The 22,251-nt window shown below is 43.8% G+C and overlaps 1 protein-coding gene across 3 annotated transcripts in view; it reads left to right on the top strand.

The window, feature by feature from the left end:
* Nucleotides 1–22,251, top strand: part of MTUS1 (microtubule associated tumor suppressor 1) — a 170,597-nt gene that overhangs the window by 49,457 nt on the left and 98,889 nt on the right. For all 3 annotated transcript variants that reach the window (XM_011979596.1, XM_011979594.1, XM_011979595.1), the window contains one exon: nt 9,599–9,794. In XM_011979596.1, the coding sequence (XP_011834986.1) occupies nt 9,599–9,794 (196 nt within the window). The remainder of the gene's footprint in view (nt 1–9,598; nt 9,795–22,251) is intronic.

The following is a 22,251-nucleotide window of genomic DNA, read 5'->3' as shown; positions in this document are numbered from 1 at the left end:
GTTGGACAACATTTAAGAAAGGGCTTGGGAGTGCTGGTAAACATGTCAACATAAAAATAACTCCTGGACTCTTGTGGAGGTGGCAGCTCCGGGAAGTAGAGCCCTCTTGTATGAGCAAGAGCGTTCTTGATTTTTCCTCTGACCAGCTAAGAATGATTTTGGACAAGTGATTTTTTGAGACCCAAAGATGAAAGCATTGGACCTAGTGGATGTGTGAAACCTCTTGTACTCTTAATGTATTAATTCCTGGCACATAAAATAAAATATCTTTTACTCATGTATAGTGAAAAACTAGTATGTTTTCCATAGCACCTGTCTAAAATATTTGGGGAGCACCTAGAGACTTCCATGTAAAGAATAAAGAATTCACATGCAGTGTAAAGGTGATTTTTCTTTAAACATGCATATATTTTTGAGAATAGTGTGAAGAAATTGGTTTTCTGAGTTTTAAAAACATTTGACAGGCCACTGTTGGCCATTGGGTGTGTGTCCTCGGCCCTATTTTTGGCAGTGGGGACTTAGGTGTATTTTCAGCCCCAGACCGGCTGTCCTTGGGTGCCTGTCCTCTGGGTCAGGAAGGGAGGTAGGTGCCAGGGGAGAAAGGCAGGTGTGACACAGCCAGCCTGTCCCTCAGAGGGCTCATGGCAAGAGGAATGAAGCACATGGAATAGCAAGTGCGGAAGGGCTGACTTAGGTGTGTGTCTTCGGGGTGCATAGGGGCCACACAGGAGGGAATTGTCAGGTTCCTTTAGAAGACAAGGTTAGGAAAGACTGAAGATATTCTTGATTCTCTAAAACATCAGTTTAGACATGTTTGGGCTTTAACAACCAGTCTTCTCTGTTTGCGAGAAGGGTATACCACAGTGATTTCTAAACTAATAAGTTCATCCATAGTTTCAAAACTCAGGTTTAGTTTTTAAGTTATCTTAAAGTCAAACTTAGAAAACTCATTTATAATTTTAATTTTTTTGCAAAATTAAATTACAACATGCTCTTAATTCTAATCAACTTTCTTAGTTTGGCATTTATAGATACACGTAGAAACACAATGTTTATTCTCTTGATATATGGGAGACTTTTTTTGGTGTGTCAGTGCCCAGCTACCAAAAACGCATAAAGTTTTTTTTTTTTTAAATGACATTTGTCTTGAGTTTAAATTGGTTGTGTAATTGTGTAATTTTGAAACTAAAAGTTTTCCTGATTTGTGTATTTAGTCTTAGGGTTATATTGCCCCTGTGCAACTTGAAAGCCTGTTCTTCAGGCTCCCGATGTGGTATTGAAGTAAGGTGATAGAATCATCAGGTTGAAATGGATCCTAGTACATCTTGGAGAAGCAGCACTTTTCGCCTTAGGAATCTGGCAATTAGGATTCGTAATTAGATATGAAATACTTTGTAAGTCCTGAAAGATTGTCCCATATTCACAGTGCTGTCACTTTTGCTTGACAACTGGCATAAAGGACTTACTCTTTTTTCTTTTGTTTTTCCTTAAAGACGGAGTCTTGTTCTTACTCTGTCCCCAGGCTGGAGTGCAGTGGCACAATCTTGGCTCACTGCAACCTCCGCCTCCTGGGTTCAAGCAATTCTCCTGCCTCAGCCTCTGAAGTAGCTGGGACTACGGGCGTGCACCACCACATTCAGCTAATTTTTGTATTTTTAGTAGAGACGAGGTTTCGCCATGTTGTCCAGGTTGGTCTCGATCCCTTGACCTCATGATCCGCCTGTCTCAGCCTCCCAAAGTGCGGGGACCACAGTCGTGAGTCACTGCGCCTGGTCTACTCTTTTTTCATGATCATGTCTGAAGCACGGTGCTCTCTGATTTTGCTAGTTTCTCTCTTTCACATTTCCATGACTCTGGGAAGGAGGACAGGAAAGTGTCTGGGAGACCCTCATAGGCCACTGGGCTTTGCACTTACTGTAGAGAGCTGAATGAATTCGCTGAGTGTTTTCCTGAAAAGTTAACGTCTGTTGGTCACTTCAGCAGCACTCAGAGGCTCTTGTTGCCCTGGATTGATGAGGAGACCATCCTGGAGGGATGTTAATTTTCTTTTTCTTTGAGATGGAGTCTTGCTCTGTCACCCAGGCTGGAGTGCGGTGATACAGTCTCGGCTCACTGCAACCTCTGCCTCTCAGGTTCAAGGAATTCTCTCACCTCAGTCTCCCGAGTAGCTGGGACTACAGGCACATACGCCTGGCTAATTTTTTGTATTTTTGTTATAGATGGGGTTTCACCATGTTGGCCAGGCTGGTCTCAAACTCCTGACCTCAAGTGATCCGCCCTCCTTGGCCTCCCAAAGTGCTGGGATTACAGGCGTGAGCCACCACACCCAGCCGGATGTTAATTTTTACTGTTGCTCTGTTGGCCTACCTTCGGCCTTGAATTTACTGAATCCCTAGGCTGCCTGCAGCTTCACAGCTCTTCGGTGGTCAGGGTTTATCTGAATCGTTAGAAAAGTTTTTATTTGGAAGAAGGAACTTGATTTTTATTTGAAACACGGGGCTAGATGTAGCTTCTCACAACAGAGGTTATGTATTCATGATAGTGTGAGAGATAAAGGGAGTGGAGACTTACCTAAAAGGAAAGGAATTGATGTTTATTCAGTCCTTGCTCTGGGTCGGGCACTGTGCTCAGGTGCCTTAGGTATATTAGGTCGTTTAATAGGCCTGTAACGCTCAGGTGCTTTACCTACATTGTTATTTACTCTTCCCAGTAACAACAGGGCAATTGTTGTCGACATTTGAATACTTCAGCCAGGCCACTTAAAACTCACACAGCTGGTAAGCAGTAAAATTGGACTTCACATGCAGAGCCCTCGCTTGAATCCTGGCCTTTTCTGCTCCATACACCGTAGGGTTTCAAAATTTTTGGAATGTTGGCTCTGAAAGGCAAAATAAGTGATTTGCTGAAGATTCACTTTTGTAAATTGGTGAGAAGTTTGCATTACTTTTTAAAAGAAGGTTTTCTCTGGGAGATTAACTTTTGGGTTACTTTTTAAAAGAAGATTTTTCTCTGGGAGATGAATTTAGCCAGCTTTCATTGAACCCAGCCAGAGACAGAAGATCTTTGTTAGTTTGTGTACAGTCGCTTGCTTTTCTTGGCCAATTCTGTATTGTTCTCCAGTGCCAAAACATGACCTCCAGCTGTTCTCATGGGTGACTGGCCTGCTAAGTTATTGTTGAATTCACCTAATGTATGAATTCTGCCATCAGCGTTGGGCTTTATGTATCTCTATTGGAAATTAACACTTGTGCTTTATTAAAGAAAGAAAAGTGATGGTGGGGAATATGCTGCTTTACAAGCACGGATTTTGGAGTAGTTTCAAATTGTAGCTCCACCATTTACTGAGCAAAGTGACCTCAGGCAGGTTACTAAGTCTCTGTTGGGCTCGTTTGTTCTTTGTGTCAAAAAAAGCGTCAAACTCTGTAATGTATTTGAAGAGATTTATTCTGAGCCAAATATGAGTGACCAATGGCCCATGATACAGCTCTTAGGAGATCCTGAGAAGACGTGCCTAAGGTACAGCTCGGTTTTACACATTTTAGGGAGACATGGGACATCAATCAGTACATGTAAGGTATACATTGATTCTGTCTAGAAAGGAGAGACAACTGGAAGTGGAGGCAGTTTCCAGGTCACAGGCAGATTTAAATATTTTTTTTCTTTTTTCTTTTTTTTTTTTTTGAGACAGATTCTCTGTTGCCCAGGCTGGAGTGCAGTGGTGTGATGTCTTGGCTCACTGCAGTCTCTGCCTCCCGGGTTCAAGTGATTCTCTTGCCTCAGCCTTTTGAGTAGCTGGGTTTACAGGTGAGGACCACCACACTTAGCTAATTTTTTTGTATTTTTAGTAGAGACGGGGTTTCGTCATGTTGGCCAGGCTGGTCTTGAACTTGTGGCCTTATGTGATCTGCCCGCCTTGGCCTCTCAAAGTGCTGGGATTACAGGTTTGAGCCACTGCCCCCAGCCTAAAGATTTTCTAATTGGCAGTTGGTTCAAAGAGTTGAAGACCTGGAATCAACAAAAAAGAATGTCTGGGTTAAGGTAAGGAGCTGTGGAGACCAAGGTTTTATCATGCAGATGAAACCTTCAGGTAGCCTGCTTCAGGGGGAGTTGATAGTAAATGTTTCTTATCAGACTTAAAAGAGTCTGTTCTGTCAGTCTTAAGGTCTATGTTGATGTTAATGCTGGTCAGCTGTGCCTGAATTCCAACCTGCGAGGAGAGTATAATTATGTCTGACTCCCCCTTCCTTTCATATCCTGACCTAGTTTTTAAGGTTAACCTTGGAATGCCCTTGGCCAAAAGAAGTGGTCCTTTCAGATGGTTGGGGGGCTTAGAATTTTATTATTGCTTTACATTAATGTAAAGGGAGAATGCAAATTATAGTTTGATGTTGGAATTCACACTGTAAGGCTCAGGCTCCCATTTCCTCTATGTAGAATAGAAACATTTGTTGGGTGCCTACTGTGTATTATGTATATGGTGATGATTGTTAGGGTATAGGGAAAAAAGAGACCCTGTCTAAATGTAATGCCTAGTGCAGTGGGTAATACTGATGCAGGAGTTTTTCTCAACCCCTTTGTAAAACTTGCAGTGGGGGCACCCCATTTATTCAGCCCGCCATGCTCAACCTCTTGCGGGCAGGAGTGTTTGGGCAAGTGAGTACAGGATCCAACCAGCCAGTTTGAGTGCCGGCAGGAGCAGGCTCTGTGTGGGCCTCACAGTGGTGCCCAGGTGGTGGTGTCTGTGACCCCCAAAGCCCCAGAGGGCACGTTACAGTGCTCTCTTGGCTCCACTATCCATGGACAGCGGTGTGTCATCAGCTCAGTGGGCCCTTTGCCTCATGGTGTGGGAGAGCTGCCCTCCAGCAGCGAGGGCAAAGGGTCATTGTGACAACCTTTTTTGGGTACCCAAACTTGGTCCCAAGCTCTTGTCTGCTGTCCAAAAAGAATTGGGTCACATGGACACTTGAAGGATGGTGGAGGTGGAGAATTTTATTTAGCGATGGAAGTGGCTCTCAGCAGAGAGGGAAGCTGAAGAGGGGACAGGACGGGCAGATAATCTTCTCTGAAGTCTGGCCATCTCCAGTCAGCTTTTCTCCAAAGTTAAGCCATCTCTCCTCCAAAGTCCAGCTGTCGGTCTGCCATCGAAGTACTAACCAGGCCTGACCCTGCTTAGCTTCCAAGATCAGACGAGATTGGGTATGTTCAGGATGATATGACGGTAGACTCAGCTGTTCTCTGAAGTCTCCAGTTGATACGCTTTGGTTGTGACCCCACCCAAGTCTCGTCTTGAATTCCCACATGTTGTGGGAAGGACCCAGTGGAAGGGAAATGAATCATGGGGGCGCAGGTCTTTCCCATGCTGTTTTCATGATAGTGATTAAGTCTCAGGAGATCTGATGATTATTATAAGGGGGAGTTGTCTTGCACGAGCTCTCTTTGCTGCCATCCGTGTAAAACATGTCTTGCTCCTCCTTGCCTTCCGCCATGATTGTGAGGCTTGCCCAGCCATGTGGAACTCTAAGTCCAGTTAAACCTCTTTCTTTTGTAAGTTGCCCAGTCTCATATATGTCTTTATTAGCAGTGTAAAAATGGACTAATACATCAGTCAAGCCGCTTGTGTCCTCTACTGAGTGAGTCTGGGGTCTTTACGGGAATGGGATGTGGGGGCGGGGCAGGCCATAGATAGTTTTGGAAAAGGCAACATTCGATTGGTAAAAAGACATGATTCAGAAAGAACTAATTAGGAGAGAGCGGGTAAACAGGGATAGAAGTTCTCACTTTGAGCCGCGGGTTTCAGGGGTTTTGCCTTGAAGGTGGGGTTTTGCTGGGGAGCTGCCCCTGTCTGCCTAGAATTTCTCTGCCTCCTGCCTCTATGAATATGAGAAAGTAAACCAGCAAGGGTGTGTTGATTGCTAAATTGGGAGTGTGGGTAGACTGCTGTGCTGCAGGAGGGGGAAAAAAGTGTGGTGATGGGTATAGTTGTCAAGGAAGGCTTATAGGGGACATCACATGTTGTCACTAGCTAGAACTTGAAGGGCAAGTATTCTGGGTAGAGGAATACCACATACAAAGATGAAGAAATATGAGAACATTTTCTCATTTAGGGGACTCTAGGTAGTAGGTGTGAAGGGAGCTGGGTGTATAGAACCCTGAGCAGTAGGGAATAAGGTGAAGAGGATGGCAGGGCCTTCCATGTGCAAAAGGATTGCTGGGCCTTGTGCAGAAGAGATGTCATCTGAAAGACAGACGGAAGATGTCTAACCCTATTTGAGTTTGAGAGAGATTGCCCTAACAGGCAGATAAAAGATGAATTGAAAGCTGGAGAGACCAGAAAGATCCTGATGACATGGTTTCAGTAATCTTGGTGAGGAATGACAGCAGATGGAAAAGAGAAATAGCTTTCATTGTTGAAGCTGGGTGCCTGGGTATGTTGTGGTGAACATGGGAAGAGATAAGTTTTGAGGTAGATAGGAAAGTAAGTTTAATTTTAGAAAATGCTTCACGTTCTTGTTCTGTAAACTGGGGTACAATAAACCTACCAACTTCACAGGATTCTTATGAGGGTTAAGTGAGTTGATACATATACTTAGAATTTAGAATAGTATTCTATAAGGGCTATAGGTTAGTGAGTTAAGTAGAGTGATATGGTTTGGCTGTGTCCCCACCCAAATCTCATCTTGAATTGTAGCTCCCATAATTCCCATGCATTGTGGGAGGGACCTGGTGGGAGATAATTGAATCATGGGGGTAGTTTCCCCCATACTGTTATTGTGGTAATGAATAAGTCTCATGAAATCTGATGGTTGTATAAGGGGAAACCCCTTTCGCTTGGCTCTCATTCTCTCTTGTCTGCTGCCATGTAAGATGAAACTTTCACCTTCCACCATGATTGTGAGGCCTCCCCAGCCACATGGAACTATGAGTCCATTAAACCTCTTTTTCTTTATAAACTGCGCAGTCTCAGATGCGACTTTATCAGCATTGTGAAAATAGACTAATTCATAGAGGTACTTAAAGGATGCTGAGTTGGAAGGTGAAGAGGAAGTTAGGTATATGGGAAACTCAGGAGAGAGTACTGGTTGGACATGTGGATTTGGATGTACCAGTGTACGCGTGGCAATTGAAACAGCAGCCAGAATCATGTAGGAGGAGTACATGGTGAGGAAAGAGAACAGGACCGAGGCTAAGTCTTCATGAAGACTAGCTGTAATTGTCTGTTCTCACATTGCTATATAAAGAACTACCTGAGACTGGGTAATTTATAAAGAAAAGAGGTTTAATTGACTCACAGTTCCACAGGCTGTACAGGAAGCAAGGCTGTAGAAGCCTCAGGAAACTTACAGTCCAGGCCCAAAGGCAAACATGTCTTGCATGACTGGAGAAGGAGGAATAGAATGAGGGGGAAGGTGACACACACTTGTAAACAAGCAAATCTTGTAAGAACTCACTATTAGGAGAACAGCAAGGAAGAAATCTGCTTCCATGATCCAGTCACCTCCCATCAGGCCCCTCCTCCAACACTGGGGATTGCAGTTCCATACAAGATTTGGGTGGGGACACAGATCCAAATTCTATCACTAGCCTCCAAAAGTAAAGAAGAATAGGACCCAGAAAAGGAATGCCCAGACAGGTAGAAGGAAAACCAGGAAAGAGCTTTGTCAGGAAACCAGAGAATGGAGTTGTTAGCGCTGGATGCTGTAGAGAGAGCCCCCAGGGAAAGGATTGAAAACTAGCTTGAATTTAACTTGTGATACTGGCGATCTTGAGTACATTCTCACTAATGGGTACAAAGGCAGAATACGGTGAATTAAAGAGTAAGCCATGAAGAGTTTTAATGGCTTCATAGTAAAAATGAAAATTGAATACAGTCAGCCCTCTGTATCTGTGGGTTCCACATCTGTGGATTGAGCCAACCTTGGATTGAAAATACTCAGAAAAAAAATTCACAATGTTTCAAAAAGCAAAACTTGAACTTCCTACATGCTGAATACTATGTTGAATCCACCTGAAACAAGTAATATGTAGACGTTGTAAGTAATGTAGAGATGATTTACAGTACACGGGAGGATGTGCGTAGGTTATATGCAAACCCTACACTATTTCATATAAGAGATTTATTTGAGTGTCCATGAATTTTGATATCTGCGAGGGTCCTGGAACCAATCATTTTTGATACCAACGGACAACTGTACACGTCCACTTAGAAATTGTTCCCTTCACATAGCTAATACCACGGGGAAGTGATATGGGGAAGGTATGATCTGGATTAAAATGTTATTAATGAAAAAAGCCAAACTCTAAAATATGTGAAGAGACTTATTCTGAGTCAAATATGAGGACCATGGCTGATGACACATCCTCAAGAGGTCCTGAGAACATGTGCGTAGGTGGTTGGGTTACAGCTTGATTTTATCCATTTTAGGGAGACAAAAGACATCAGTCCATACATTTGAGATATAGATTAGTTTGGTCTGGAAAGATGAGACATCTTGAAGTAGGGACTTACAGATCATAGGTGGATTCAGAGATTTACTGATTGGCAATTGGTTGAAAGAGTTAAGTTATTGGCTCACGCCTGTAATCCCAGCTCTTTGGGAGGCCGAGGCAGGCAGATCACGAAGTCTGGGGTTTGAGACCAGCCTGACCAACACGGTGAAACCTCGTCTCTACTAAAAATACAAAAAACACACATACACACACACACACAAAGAAAACATGGTGAAACCCCCTGTCTACTAAAAAGAAAATACCAAAAAAAAAAAATAGCTACAAAAATACAAAAATTAGCCGTCTCTACTAAAAGCAAAAAGATTGATGGTGGTATGTGCCTGTAATCCCAGCTACTCAGGAGGCTGAAGCGGTAGAATCACTTGAACCCAGGAGGCAGAGGTGGCAGTGAGCCGGGATCATGCCACTGCACTCCAGCCTGGGCCATAGAGTAGAGACTATGTCTCCAAAAAAAAAAAAAGAAATTATCTAAAGACCTGGAATCAATAGAAAGCAGGGTCTCGGTTAAGATAAGGGGGTAAGGGGGTGTGGAGACCAAGGTTCTTATTACGTAGATGAAACCTCAGGTGGCCGCCTTTAGAGGCCATAGATGGCAAATATTACCTGTTTACACTTTTAAAAGGTGCTAGACTCTCAGCTAATTTCTTTGGGACCAGACAAAGATCGGGGAAAGGAAGAAGATTTTCTACGGAATGTAAATTTGCCCCCACAAGAGACAGCTTTGCAGGGCCTTTTCATAATGTGTTAAAGAAAAATATTTTGGGGTAATATACTTCAATTTCCTTCAGGGCTCGCTGTCTGTCATGTGATGCCATACCAGAGTCAGGCTGGAATTTGGTGTCTTTTTGCTATAAAGAGTCTGTTTTGTCTAACTTAAGGTCTGTGTTTTAATGGTAATGCTGGTCAGTTGTACCTGAATTCTAAAGGGAGGAGAGTGTAATGAGGCATGTCTGACCGCTTTCCCATCATGGCCTGAACTTGTGTTGTAGGTTTCTTTGGAATCCGCTTGGCCTAGAGGAGGGGTCCATTCAATCAACTGGGGGCTTAGAATTTTATTTTCGGTTGACCGTCTTAACTGTTATTTTCACAGGGCTCTGCTTCAAAAACGACGACCACCTCAGGCAGGAATATATCCAAGCCTGACTCCTGCGGTTTGAGGCAAATAGCTGCACCAAAAGCCAAAGTGGGGCCCCCTGTTTCCTGTTTGAGGCGGAACAGCGACAGTAGAAATCTCAGTGCTGATCGAGCCGTCTCTCCTCAGAGGATCAGGCGTGTGTCCAGTTCTGGTAAGAATAAAATAGTTCAATAGTTTATGAGTTGTTTGAACGTAAAATTTGACAGTCATGATTATAGGTTTAATGCATTCTGTCACTAAAGCATTTAGCCTTTTGTGGACCAGCATCCTGAGCAGAGAAGGTAGAAAAACAAGATGACAGCACGTCCCTTATCTTTGAGCAAGGCAGAGGCTAGTTGAGGAGAGAGGTATAGGGGTATAAACCATCTTATAAGCTATTCGGAAGGATGTGTACATAAATATACAATTGGGTGGCTGGTGTCAATTTGAATCATTTCATTCATTTTTTTCAAATGGTTAAGTGCTTAACAATACCAAAATGTTGTACTGTACATCCATAATATGCCCTCAATACATGTGAAGAGATTAATTTTTTAAAAATTTTACTGAAAGATGTATTGTAGATTTAGGGGGATATGAGGGCGACTAAAAAGTTAAAATTTTTCTAACCTGAACTTTTATTTATGTTGCCTTGTATCTTATAATTTGTAATTTTAAAGTCATGTAAGGCCAATGAAATCTGAGCGCCTCAAGAGTAGCTATTAAGTATCATACTACATTTGGCAGATGTACAGATTTGTGTTGAAAAGAAATGGAAAAGTCAGCCCTGTGTCACAGGGATGGAAAGCCTGCTAGCCATTGCAGATGACTGAGAACATGTTGCAGAGAACACACCTTATTTCTGCAGGTACAACCCTGAACACATTCAAGTCATGTCAAATCAATTTAGAAGTAGGTTCCCTTATAAAAATAGTTATGTGCCCACACACGTGAGAATGTTTTACGGAAACTAGTGAAAGCTAGCAAATCCCAGAAGATCTCTGTATCTCCCTCCCATTTAGTATTTGTAGGTTTCATTTTTTCAGCCCTATCATGAAGCCTCAAGCGTGAAAGCCTGTAATGCACAGAAATGTTTTACGGGCTGTTTATTTAGATTCAGGCCTGGCGTCAAGGTCAAGGAGACATGACCACAGAGGTGTGAGTGGAAGAAGAGGGATTTGCAGCACATGTCCATCTGCATCCCCAGAGGAACTAGATGGAAAGAGGAATTCATTAGTTCAGAGTGTTCATCATTTGGGAGAAAAACAAGCCAAAAGCCACCGGGAGAAACAGTGATTCTTATTTGGGATATTGCCACACTTGGGGAGTCAAGGCGTGAGTGAGATGAAAGCTCTGGTCCTGGCTGGGTGCGGTGGTTTATGCCTGAAATCCTAGTGTTTTGGGAGGCCGAGGTGGGAGGACCACTTGAGGCCAGGAGTTGAAGACCAGCCTGGGCAAGAAAGCAAGACCCTGTCTCTACGAAAAATAAACAAATAAATGTATTTTAGCTGGGTATGATGGTGTGCACCTGTCGTTCCAGCTATTCAGGAGGCTGAGGCAGGAAGATCACTTGAGCCCAGAAGTTCAAAGCTGCAGTGAGCTATGATCATGCCACTGTACTCCAGCCTGGGCAGCAGAGCAAAACCCTGTCCCTTGGTGGGGAAGAAAAAGCTCTGGTCCTTACTGTAGTTGTCCAGTAAGGCTCATGGTGTTTGCAGAGACCGTGGAGCTCCCCTCCTCCTCTGTGAGGAACACCTGTAGCTTGGTGGCATAGGAGTGTGGTCCCTGGCGCCTGGCCTACTGTTTTTTAGGAGCCCTGTGTTTTGGTTCCACTCTGGCCCCAATACACTGCCTGAGCAAGTCTTTCACTCTCCCTGGGCTTCGACTTCACATCTGGAAAGTGTAAGTGTCTGAGAATCGAAGACTCTGTCAGCTTTTCCAGTCCTTGCCTTTCTAGGGACAATTTGGAGCTCACCTCATTTTCTGAGTAACTGCTGTTCCTGGTATGATTCTCTGAATTTCGTGGCGCTTGAATTCCAGAAAACCTACGTGCACATACTTTTATTTATTTATTTATTTTTTTGGAGACAGAGTCTTGCTCTGTTGCCCAGGCTGGAGTGCAGTGGCACAATCTCGGCTCACTGCAACCTCCGCCTCCTGGGTTCAAGCAGTTCTCTGCCTCAACCTCCCAAGTAGCTGGGACTACAGTCGCCTGCCACCAGGACTGGCTAATTTTTGTATTTTTAGTAAAGACGGGATTTCACCATGTTGGCCAGGTTGGTCTTGAACTCCTGACCTCGTGATCTACCTGCCTTGGCCTCCCAAAGTGCTGAGATTACAGGCGTGAGCCACCGCGCCCGGCCTGTGCACATACTTTTAAGAAACGAGGCCAATACCCAGGATACATTGAAAAAGAGAATCCTTTTATGTAGGCAGTCAGTCCCACCCAGCGGGGAAGCGGTTGTTAATTCCTTTCACCCTGTGTTGCATAATGTGTCTTAGAGAAAAGTGGATCTGTTTAGTCTTAGCGAAAAGACAGGGCACATTGTTGAGCTTTTATCATCCTGTGTCAATGAGCTTGATAACTGAGGTATGCATCCAGATTTTTCAGTCTGAGTTAACAACTAAATTACCTTTTATACTGAATGTTTTTCTGTATCTGAATGGAAAAAAACGAATGTAACCAGAAACATTCTGGATTTGAATTTGAGTTTTATATTTGACTGGTTAGAAGAATTTTATGGTCTAAATACTTGGGTCACTCTACATTAATAGATTGAAACCCCAACCCATAATTTGATTGTGTGTGGAGACAGGGCTGGTGAGGAGGTGATAAAGGTTAAACGGGGTCCTAAGAGTGGGATCCTAATCCAGGAGAGGTGGTGCCCTTAGAGAAAGAGGAAGAGATGCCGTAGGCATGGTGGCTCACACCTGTAATCCCAGCACTTTGGGAGGCCAACGCAGGTGGATCACCTGAGGTCAGGAGTTTGAGACCAGCCTGGCCAACATGGTAAAACCCCGTCTCTACTAAAAATACAAAAAACAATTAGCCGAGGGTGGTTGCAGGTGCCTGTAGTCCCAGCTACTCAGGAGGCTGAGGCAGGAGAATCACTTGAACCTAGGAAGGGGGAGTTGCAGTGAGCCGAGATCACACCATTGCACTCCAGCCTGGGCAACAAGAGTGAAACTCTTTCAAAAAAAAAAAAAAAAAAAAGGAAGAGACACTGGAACTGTCCTCACTATGTGAGGTACAATGAGAATATGGCCATCTGGATGCCAGGAAGAGGGCCCTTGCTGGGAAGCAGATCAGCTGGCACCTCTATCTTGGACATTCCAGCCTGCAGAACAGTGAGAAAACAAATTTCTGTTGTTCAAGACACCCCATCTGGTGGTATTACTATTATAGCAGCCCGAGCTAAGAAGACTAATTTGATTCTACTGTATTATGTTTTACAGAAAACTTAATAGCAACTAATTTTTTGGGATGCTCTCGATAAATTGAGAGATGTGTCTTGAGGGGGACAAGAAACTTAATCTCCACAGAGTTAGAAGTAGAACAGAAAAATCAAGGAGCAGAAACAATGTGCTTTTAGATCACTGTGATCCTGTTGCCATTGATTGTACAATGAAGTGTTTGTGTGTATTAGCAAATTGAAACCAAATGGATATCCACCATACTGACTCACAGTTACTCTGCTGAAAGGTAAGCAGCAGGAATGTTCCAGCCAATTTGGGGTTTTCAATAAATCCTTTCAGAACACTTAAGTAGAAAACCAGACCCAGTGTTGAAACAGCCATTTTCTTGAAGCTTGAAAATGAATGTGAGAAGGAATTGTAATTAAACCCAATGGAGCTGTTCCTTTTTCCTTTTTCCTTTTTTTTCTTTTCCCCGAGACAGAGTCTTGCTCTGTTGATCAGGTTGGAGTGCAATGGTGCAATCTCGGCTCACTGCAACCTCCGCCTCCCGGGTTCAAGCGATTCTCCTGCCTCAGCCTCCCGAGTAGCTGCGATTTACAGGCACCCACTACCACGCCCAGCTAATTTTTTGTATTTTTAGTAGAGATGAGGTCTCATCATGTTGGCCAGGCTGGTCTCGAACTTCTGACGTCAGGTGATCCATCCACCTTGGCCTCCCAAAGAGCTGTTCCATTTTACTTGTCAAAATGCAGAAATTTATATGAGACCAGATTATAAGAGATTATAACAAACCAAATCTAAAGTACCTTTGCTTCTTTGGAAATGTACTGAAATAAGATGAGATAGTGATGAAAATTATTTCTAATAGTAATTATTATAATGTGAATGATAGCAGCTCACACTATGAAGTATATGTCAAGTTTCAGGCTCAGTTTTAGTAATTTCATCTATAAATTCATTTAATCCTGACAATAACTTTGTGAGGCTTATCCCTGTTCTATAGACAAGGAATCTTCCACAGAAAAGTTACATAATTTGTCTAATGTTAAACAGCTGGAAAGTGGCAGAGGTGGGATTCAGACCAGCCAGTGATGCTATTAACTGTCACAATATTAATCTCAATACTATTAGTATGACCATGAGTTTTGTTTTATTTATTTATTTGTTTATTTATTTTTGAGATGGAGTTTCATTCTTGTTGCCTAGGCTGGAATGCAAATGATGCAGTCGTGGCTCACCACAACCTCCCCTTCCCTGGTTCAAGCAGTTCTCCTGCCTCAGCCTCCCGAGTAGCTGAGATTACAGACACGAATCACCACACCTGGCTAATTTTGTATTTTTAGTAGAGATGGGAGTTTCTCCATGTTGGTCAGGCTAGTCTCGAACTCCCGACCTGAGGTGATCCACCCGCCTCGGCCTCCCAAAGTGCGGGGATTACAATCATGAGCCACCGTGCCTGGCCTGAGTTTTATTTTTGATAATAAAATAAAGTCTAACTTTTTTTTGTTTTGTTTTCTGTTTTTGAGACAGTGTCACTCTGTTGTCAAGGCCAGAGTGCAGTGGCTGCACTATAGATCACAGCAGCCTTGAATTCCTGGGCTCAAGCAATCCTTCTGTCTCAGCCTTCCGCGTAGCTGGGACCACAGGTGTGCCTCAGCATGCTTAGCTGATTTTTATTTTTTCTTATAGAGATGCGGGGGGGGTCTCGCTTTGTTGCCAGGCTGGTCTCAAACTCCTGGGCTTAAGTGATTCTCTCACCTAGGCCTCCCAAAGCACCAAGATTACAGGCATGGACCACCACACCAGGCTAACATTTAATTTCTTAAAAATTAAAATTCTTGTTGCCCAGCTGAGTGGTTTAGAAACTGTGGCACTTTTCAGGCCTTGGTTTAAAGCTTGATGTCAGTTTACTCTGATGTAAATGATTTTATGTGGTTATGGGAAATTAATGCTGCTTCAGGAAAAATCGCTAATGCATGCCGGGCTTAATACCTAGGTTGCTAGGTGAAGCCAACCACCATGGCCCACGTTTACCTATGGTACAAACCTGCACAGCCTGCACATGCACCCTGGAACTTAAAACAATAAAACATACAGTAATAATAAATAAAATTAATGCTGCTGAATAAATAACTGCTCAGTAAATCCTTCATGACCAATCCAGACGTCTTCAGAGAGACCCGCCGTCACTCTGTTTTGGAGGCAATATCAGCTCTTCCCAGGTTTTAGATAATAAATATCTGTGTTCTTCTCTACACACATGTGGTTGCCGTTTCAGTGGCCAGCCTGAGCCAGGTAGGGTTCCAGAAGTAGTACAGGATTCCCTCCCTGCCCCGTGACTCCGGAGAGCTAACTGAGGAGGGAGAGTGCGTGTTTGTGCAGGAAACACAAAGCCGCACAAAGAATGGTGATGGGTGGGGAAAAGGCCCCGTAAGAGGAATGTCCAGGGGCGGGTCGGTGAAGAAAGGCCTCCTGAAAGAGATGGTTTTTAGTTTTCTTCTAGAGAAAGAGAAACCACATTTCCAAAGGGCAACTCTTTGTTTCCATTGAGTTTATTGTGGGTTAATAGAGTAAATTCCTTTCAAGACAGTAGTCGGTCCGAAACTTGCAGTGACTTGCCTATCATCGCAGGTTTCTCTTCTTTCTTGCTAAGGTATTTCCTTCGTGATTTATGTAAACTGATTTTTTTTTCATTCATTTCATGTTAAAGAGAATTTAAAATCTTCTTCAAATTACTTTTATATCCTTTTAAACTTTTCTAGGTGAGAGTTTGAGAGAGATAGTAAGCAAAATTACGAGAGACTTTTCGCATACTTGAATAAAGTAATTACTAAAAATCAGAAGTTATTACTCAATAAGTTATTCTAAAAGCCACCTTGAGGACGGACATGGTGGCTCCCATCTGTAATCCCAGCAATCGGGGAGGATGAGCTGGGAGGATTACTTGAGCCCAGGAGGTTGAGACCAGCCTGGGCAACAGAGTAAGACCCTGTCTTAACAAAAAATAAAGTTAGCTGGGCAAGTGTCACACACCTGTATTCCTCGCTCCTCAGGAGGCTGAGGTGGGAGGATCACTGGCCAGGAGGTTGGGGGTTCAGTGAGCTATAATTGCACCACTGCACTCCCGGTGAGGTGACAGAGCAAGACCCTGTCTCTAAAATGTGAATAAAATTTAACATTAATGTGTCACTAATAGGTGTTTGTATATTTTTATGTGATTAAATCACTTTCTTTAGAGTATGTCTCAGGATCTCTTTTCATAAAAATAGTATTAGTTGCTAACATGTTTTGAGTGCCTGTGTCCGCCAAGCACAGCCTTGTTTTAAATGCATAGTCTCATTTAATTCTCACAACTCCTAGTAGGGATACTGTGATTATCCCCATTCTACAGATGAGGAATTTGAGGGTCTGAAAGCCTCAGTAACTTGTCCAAAGTTACACAGTGGGGTAATTGGTGGAGATGGGAAATGGGCCGGGTATTCGGGCCCCACAGTCTGTGCTCTTAACCCTGGTTCTTTATGTGCATGCAGGAATCTTGACGCACTCGTGTCTTCTTTCATGGACATGAGTGAATTCTTCATTAAACCACGTGTGTGTGAAGGAGAATGTGGGGAAGGCTGGCTTGTGCTAAGAACTCTTCTAAGTACTGGAATGAAGTGCACAGAAGAGACCCATTCCTTCCATTAAGAACCTTAAATTCTAATAAGGGGATTAAGAAATAAATGCATTTTGGGATTCATGATGATGGAAAAGATCAAGCATTTACAAGTGGTGATTCATGATGATGAATCCACAAATAAAGGAGAAATGGCCGAGCACGGTGGCTCACGCCTGTAATCCCAGCACTTTGGGAGGCCGAGGCAGGTGGATCACTTGAGGTCAGAAGTTCTAGACCAGCCTGGCCAACATGGTGAAACCCCATCTCTACTAAAAATACAAAAATTAGCTGGGTGTGGTGGCACGTGCCTCTAGTCTCAGCTACTTGGGAGGCTGAGGCAGGAGAATCTCTTGAACCTGGGAGGTGGAGGTTGCAGCGAGCTGAGGTTGCACCACTGCGCTCCAGCCTGGGTGACAGAGTAAGACCCCATCTCAAGAAAAGGAAGAGAAAAAGAAAAAGAAAGCAGTGAAGGAAATTAGATTTTTAAACGGGTGATCAAAAAAGGCCTCACTGAGAGGGTGACGTTTGGGCAAACACTTGCAAGGAGGGGAGGAGGGAGGCTTTTGGAGGTCAGGTGCGAGGACTTTCCAGGCACAGGGACCAGCCGTGCAGAGACCTGGACGTGAGGCAGGGTGTGGTGTGCGCAAGGAACAGTGAACCACCCACTGTGTGTGGTGGGGGCTGGAGGATGTGGGTGGGCGGAGGAGGTCAGGACCGACCAAGCAGGGCCATGGGGGTGCCTGTGAGGCACATGTCCTGTTTTCATCCTCACAAACATCATCACTTCTAAATGCTTGATCTTTTCCAGGCGTTTCATACAATTCTCACTTGGCAGTAATTATGGAGAAGATTGCTTTGTGGAATGACTCATGAGTAGGCTTAATATGTCACAGTGCAGGCCTGCCCATTCATTCAAGAAGTGCTTAGGGTCCCTGCTCTGTGTTGGGCAGTGTACTAGATTCTGAGACTACAAACAGGATTAAGCAAATGTGCCCTCTTAAAGAGCTTACTGGTTGGAGGGTGTGGGGTAAGGGGGTGTCTGAGCAAATCGTTCCAATGAAAACTCTTGGCTCTTCAGATTGCAGCTCAGCTGTCCTGGCCTCTCTGCTACTTTGCATTTATAGTGCTGTATGCTGATTATTTCCTTACGTGTCTGTCTCCTTCTAGACGGTGAAATCCATAAGGATAGAGTTCAGCTCTTGTTTTCATATTTTCCAGTGCGGAGTGTACTGGTTACACAAAAGGTGTTTAAAAACATTGCTTGGCTTGATTTGAATGGAGACCTGTGGGAAGCGTTGTGTATCCACAGTGAAGGAGCAACACTTACTTATTGTGAGGGAGAACTGGAGGAGAGGCGGTGACATTTGAACTGTTCGGAATGCGCCTGCAGGAGTTTGGAATGCGCCTTGCCAGTAGAGGAGGCTGCTGGGGTTCCGGAAGGTGCAGATGTGGCGTTCTCAAAAGATACCGTGTGCTTGGGGAACGTCAAGGCCAGGGTCAGCATGCCCTGCTGGACGCAGCAGAGGTGTCCCGGGGTCCATGAGACGAGCCTCTGCCTCAGGGGAGATCGAGGCTGATTAGTTCTAATACTCTAGACACAAACTTGCACGAGTGCTACACGTTTTTTGGGAACAGATGGTAGAGTACATATTTAAAATAATTTGGAGAAAGTGTCTGGTCACTTCTGTTGGTGGTGAACAGTCCCAGGTGTCTACCCGCCACTTCATGGTGGGTCATGAAGTGAAATGTGGAATAGAGTAGTAAGAAGTTTTCTGGAGGAGAATAGTGAGTTGAGTTCGGGGCGTGTGAAATTGGAGGAGGCTAGAAACTGGGAAGCACCTCAAAGGGGTATGTGCATGCTTGAAGTTTAAGAGTAAAAATATGGAGAGACCAAGGAAACCATCAGAAAAGAGCTGACATAAAAATATAAGGACAGGCTAGGCCAGTGGCTCCTGCCTGTAGTCTCAGCTACTAGCTGCTCGGGAGGCTGAGACAGGAGGATCTCTTGAGCTCGAATTTGAGTCTACAGTGAGGTATGATTGTACCACTGTACTGCTGCCTGGGTGACAGAGCGAGACCCTCTGAAAAGAAAAGAAAAGAAAGATGGTGTGAAGTTTTGAGGTCTCAATGATCTCACCATCTCATTGCTCAATGCAGCTCTGCTCATAAACCTTGACTTCTAATGAGCCAGGAGGCTCACTGTGCACCTTCTTTTGTTCTTATCAGGCATTATTAGCATGAGTGTCAGATGGTAAATAAATTTGCTGGTGTACATGTGAAGACCCTTGTTCGTCTCCTTTGTATGGCAGCTGGGAAAAGGAAGCAACGCCTCTAAGTCTTTGATTTATTCCCCTCTGAATTTAAATGTTCCTATAGTTATGGGACACATGTTCCAGGCCTGTGACTAAGGCAGTTATTTTTGTTTAATCCCCACCTGAAGCCACAGACATCTTGTGAACATACTTGCAGAGGCAGGTACTGACAGCATCACCGAGAATGCTGCGCTTCTCTGCAGCTCAAGGCATTGTGAGAACCTTGCTTTGTGGGACTTTTTGCTTCTTTGTCAAATTACTGCACTCTTCAGACTTGCTGTGTTTTTGTTGTGACTCACCTGTGTTGCTGTGCCTTTGTCTGGGGAGCTTACCCTTGAATTTAAGCAAACGAGGATAGTTATACGGAGTCCTATGGCCTTGAGGAACTCTAGAAGGTGGAATACTAAAATCACACTTGCAAGATATAAATGTAGAGTGTTACTGAAATGCACTGTGTTCTGCAACATATTTACTTAATAGATGGAGAGCGTATGCTAGATAAGTCATGTACCAGACACTGAGGGATTGTGGGATGCGTAAGACATGGTTTTTGCCTTCTTGGTATTAACTGCCAAACAGAAGAGGTGACAAGTTCTTCTCTCATCACATTTGTTCTTATAATAGTAAAATTTAATAAAAAGAACTATAGGATTTTGAATGAGGGTGTAATTACAAACACCAAAGTTTGCTTTATTTTTTTCTTTCTGTAATATAGGAGATTATATAGTGTAACAGAGTTACACTCTTAAATAGGTAGGGGCCAGACTTGGTTTAATGTTGATGCTTTGTGCTGTTTAACTTTTGCCCCCCGAGATCCGAAAAATAAGGAGGATGTACATGGATTGAGATATTTTTCTCTCAGTACTCTGAGTTACGGCTCATAGTATAGAATGTAGAGATTGCGGTCAAAGTAAGTACAGATGGAGTGAAAATACAGAGGAGGGCCAGCAGGTGATTAGAACACAACAGATTGGCTTTCTGGCAGTCAACGAAGAAGAGGCTGACCGAGGGCCTCTTGTCAATGTCAATATCAAGAAAGGGATGCGGGGCCCTGTTTTCTTCTTTACTTCTTGTGTCTTGAATTTGACCAGGCAAATTGGATAGTTTGTCAAGTTTACTCTCATCCCAGTAGGCTATTTTAAAGGTATAGCATTTTAAATTAAAAGTGAGAAAATAAACACCTGTCATCTTACCACCACCAAATAGCTTTTAGCTTAAAAATTTATGACTATTTGGTACCTTTTTTTTTTTGGCATATTCTCATGCACGTATGTTTATGTATATAATGGAGACAGTGTCTGCTGTTTATTTTTTTGAGACGAAGTCTTACTCTTTCACCCAGGCTAGAGTGCAATGGCACGATCTCAGCTCACTGCAACCTCTGCCTCCGGGTTTAAGCGATTCTTCTGTCTCAGCCTCCCGAGTAGCTGAGATTATAGGTGCCTGCCACCATGGCCAGCTAGTTTTTGTATTTTTAGTAGAGATAGGGTGTCACCATGTTGTTCAGGCCGGTCTCGTGCTCCTGACCTCAGGTGATCCACCCACCTCGGCCTCCCAAAGTGCTGGGATTACAGGCGTGGGGCACCGTGCCCAGCATGGATCATGTATAGTCTTGAAAATCATAATTAGGATTTTGACTTTGAACTGGAGTGACTTAAATGTTAATGGGATCACTCTGATAGTTGTGTTGGGAGTAGACTGGATGTGGGTGGGGTAGGAACAGGGAGATCAGTTAGGAGGGGTTGCTGTGATGACAGCAGGAGGTTATGGTTTCTGGGGACCCAGATTGTGGCAGTGGGGCCTGGTGAGATTCTAGGTGTGTGCTTGAAGGGAAAGCCAGTGAGGTTTGCTTAGATTGGATTGGGGGTGAGAGCAAAGGGAGGAGTCACGGATGACCGTGACCATGTTGGTGCGAGCAGTGGAAGAATGCCGCAGCCTTTACCTGAGAATGAGACTGGGTGGTGGAAACATAGATGTTGGGAAGGGGAGATCTGAAACTCAGTTACATTGAAATGATTGATAAGAGGTCGTGTGGAGTAGAAAGCTGGATATGCAAGTTTGAAGTGCATGGGAGAAATCTGGTCTACGGATATAAATTTAGGATTCAGCACCATATAGAGGATATTTAAAGTCACCAGACTGGATGAGATCCCCAAGGCAGTAAGTGTAGAGAGCACAGGTCAAGGATAGCTCTGGGATGCTCCCTAGACTCTCCAAAGTCAAGAAGGAACAGCAGGAAGGTAGGGGCATCCCAGAAGCCGAATAAGGAAAGCCTTTCAACGAGAAAGGAGGAACCACAACTGCATCCAATACTGCTGGCAGGAGAATGGCGCAGTTAAGAACACAATTTGCAGCAGACGACAGAAACCCAACTGGTGGACGTCAACCAGAGGCTGTGTGTGTTTATTCTTCGGGAGGGCTAGAGGCAAGCCAGGTTTGACGATTCAGAAATGTCCTCTCTCTGCCTCTCCGCTTGTCTCACATGCGCGTGTGGCTTTGTCAGTGGCTTTTCAGTTAAAATATGGCTGCTAAGAGTTCCGTGTGCATGCCACCACTTCCTGTGACTGTGTTCAAAGGCTGGAAGCAAAGGGCGGCATCTCGGGGCAGGGACCTCCTCCTGTCTTCGGTTATCGGGGACACACGTTCAGCAGCTCCCTGCTCGCCCTCTCATCCTTATGTCTGATTGGCACAGACCAGATCTGGCTCTTGCCCCTACTGGCATGAAAGATGGGGAAGCAAGTATTTGACTTTTTAAACTTTTCTATGAGGTTAAGCAATGGAGATGGGGATTAGGAATGACAGTTGGCTCACCAGGAAAGGTGTTAGACACAGTGAGCTTGAAAAAACAAAAGTTATCAACTCTTTTTATTCATTCTTTTGAGAGCTTTTGCTCGCTTACCTTTAGGGGCATAGGATTTTTTGTTGATCTGCTGCTGTTCATTTCCTTGCTTGTTGTTTTTATGTCTTTTTATTTTGCATATGGTGATTTCTTAATTTTTTTTCACTTTTGTGTTGTCAAATATCTTGTTTCCTTTATCTTTTCCTGTGTTTTATGCATAATAAGATGCTTCCTACTCAAAAAGAAGACTGACCTATATTATTGTGTTTTATGGTTTCGTCTTAAGCCCTTTGCTTTGTAATCCAGTTTAATTTATTTTGGTGGATGGTGAGCGCTAATAGCTAATATTTGTATGGTACTTTGTGCCAGATGCTGTTCTAAGCATTTTTTTTTTTTTTTTTTT

The sequence above is a fragment of the Mandrillus leucophaeus genome, unplaced genomic scaffold, assembly GCF_000951045.1.
Source record: "Mandrillus leucophaeus isolate KB7577 unplaced genomic scaffold, Mleu.le_1.0 Scaffold204, whole genome shotgun sequence".
Lineage (NCBI taxonomy): Eukaryota > Metazoa > Chordata > Mammalia > Primates > Cercopithecidae > Mandrillus > Mandrillus leucophaeus.
This window is presented reverse-complemented; position numbering and strand designations above follow the sequence as displayed.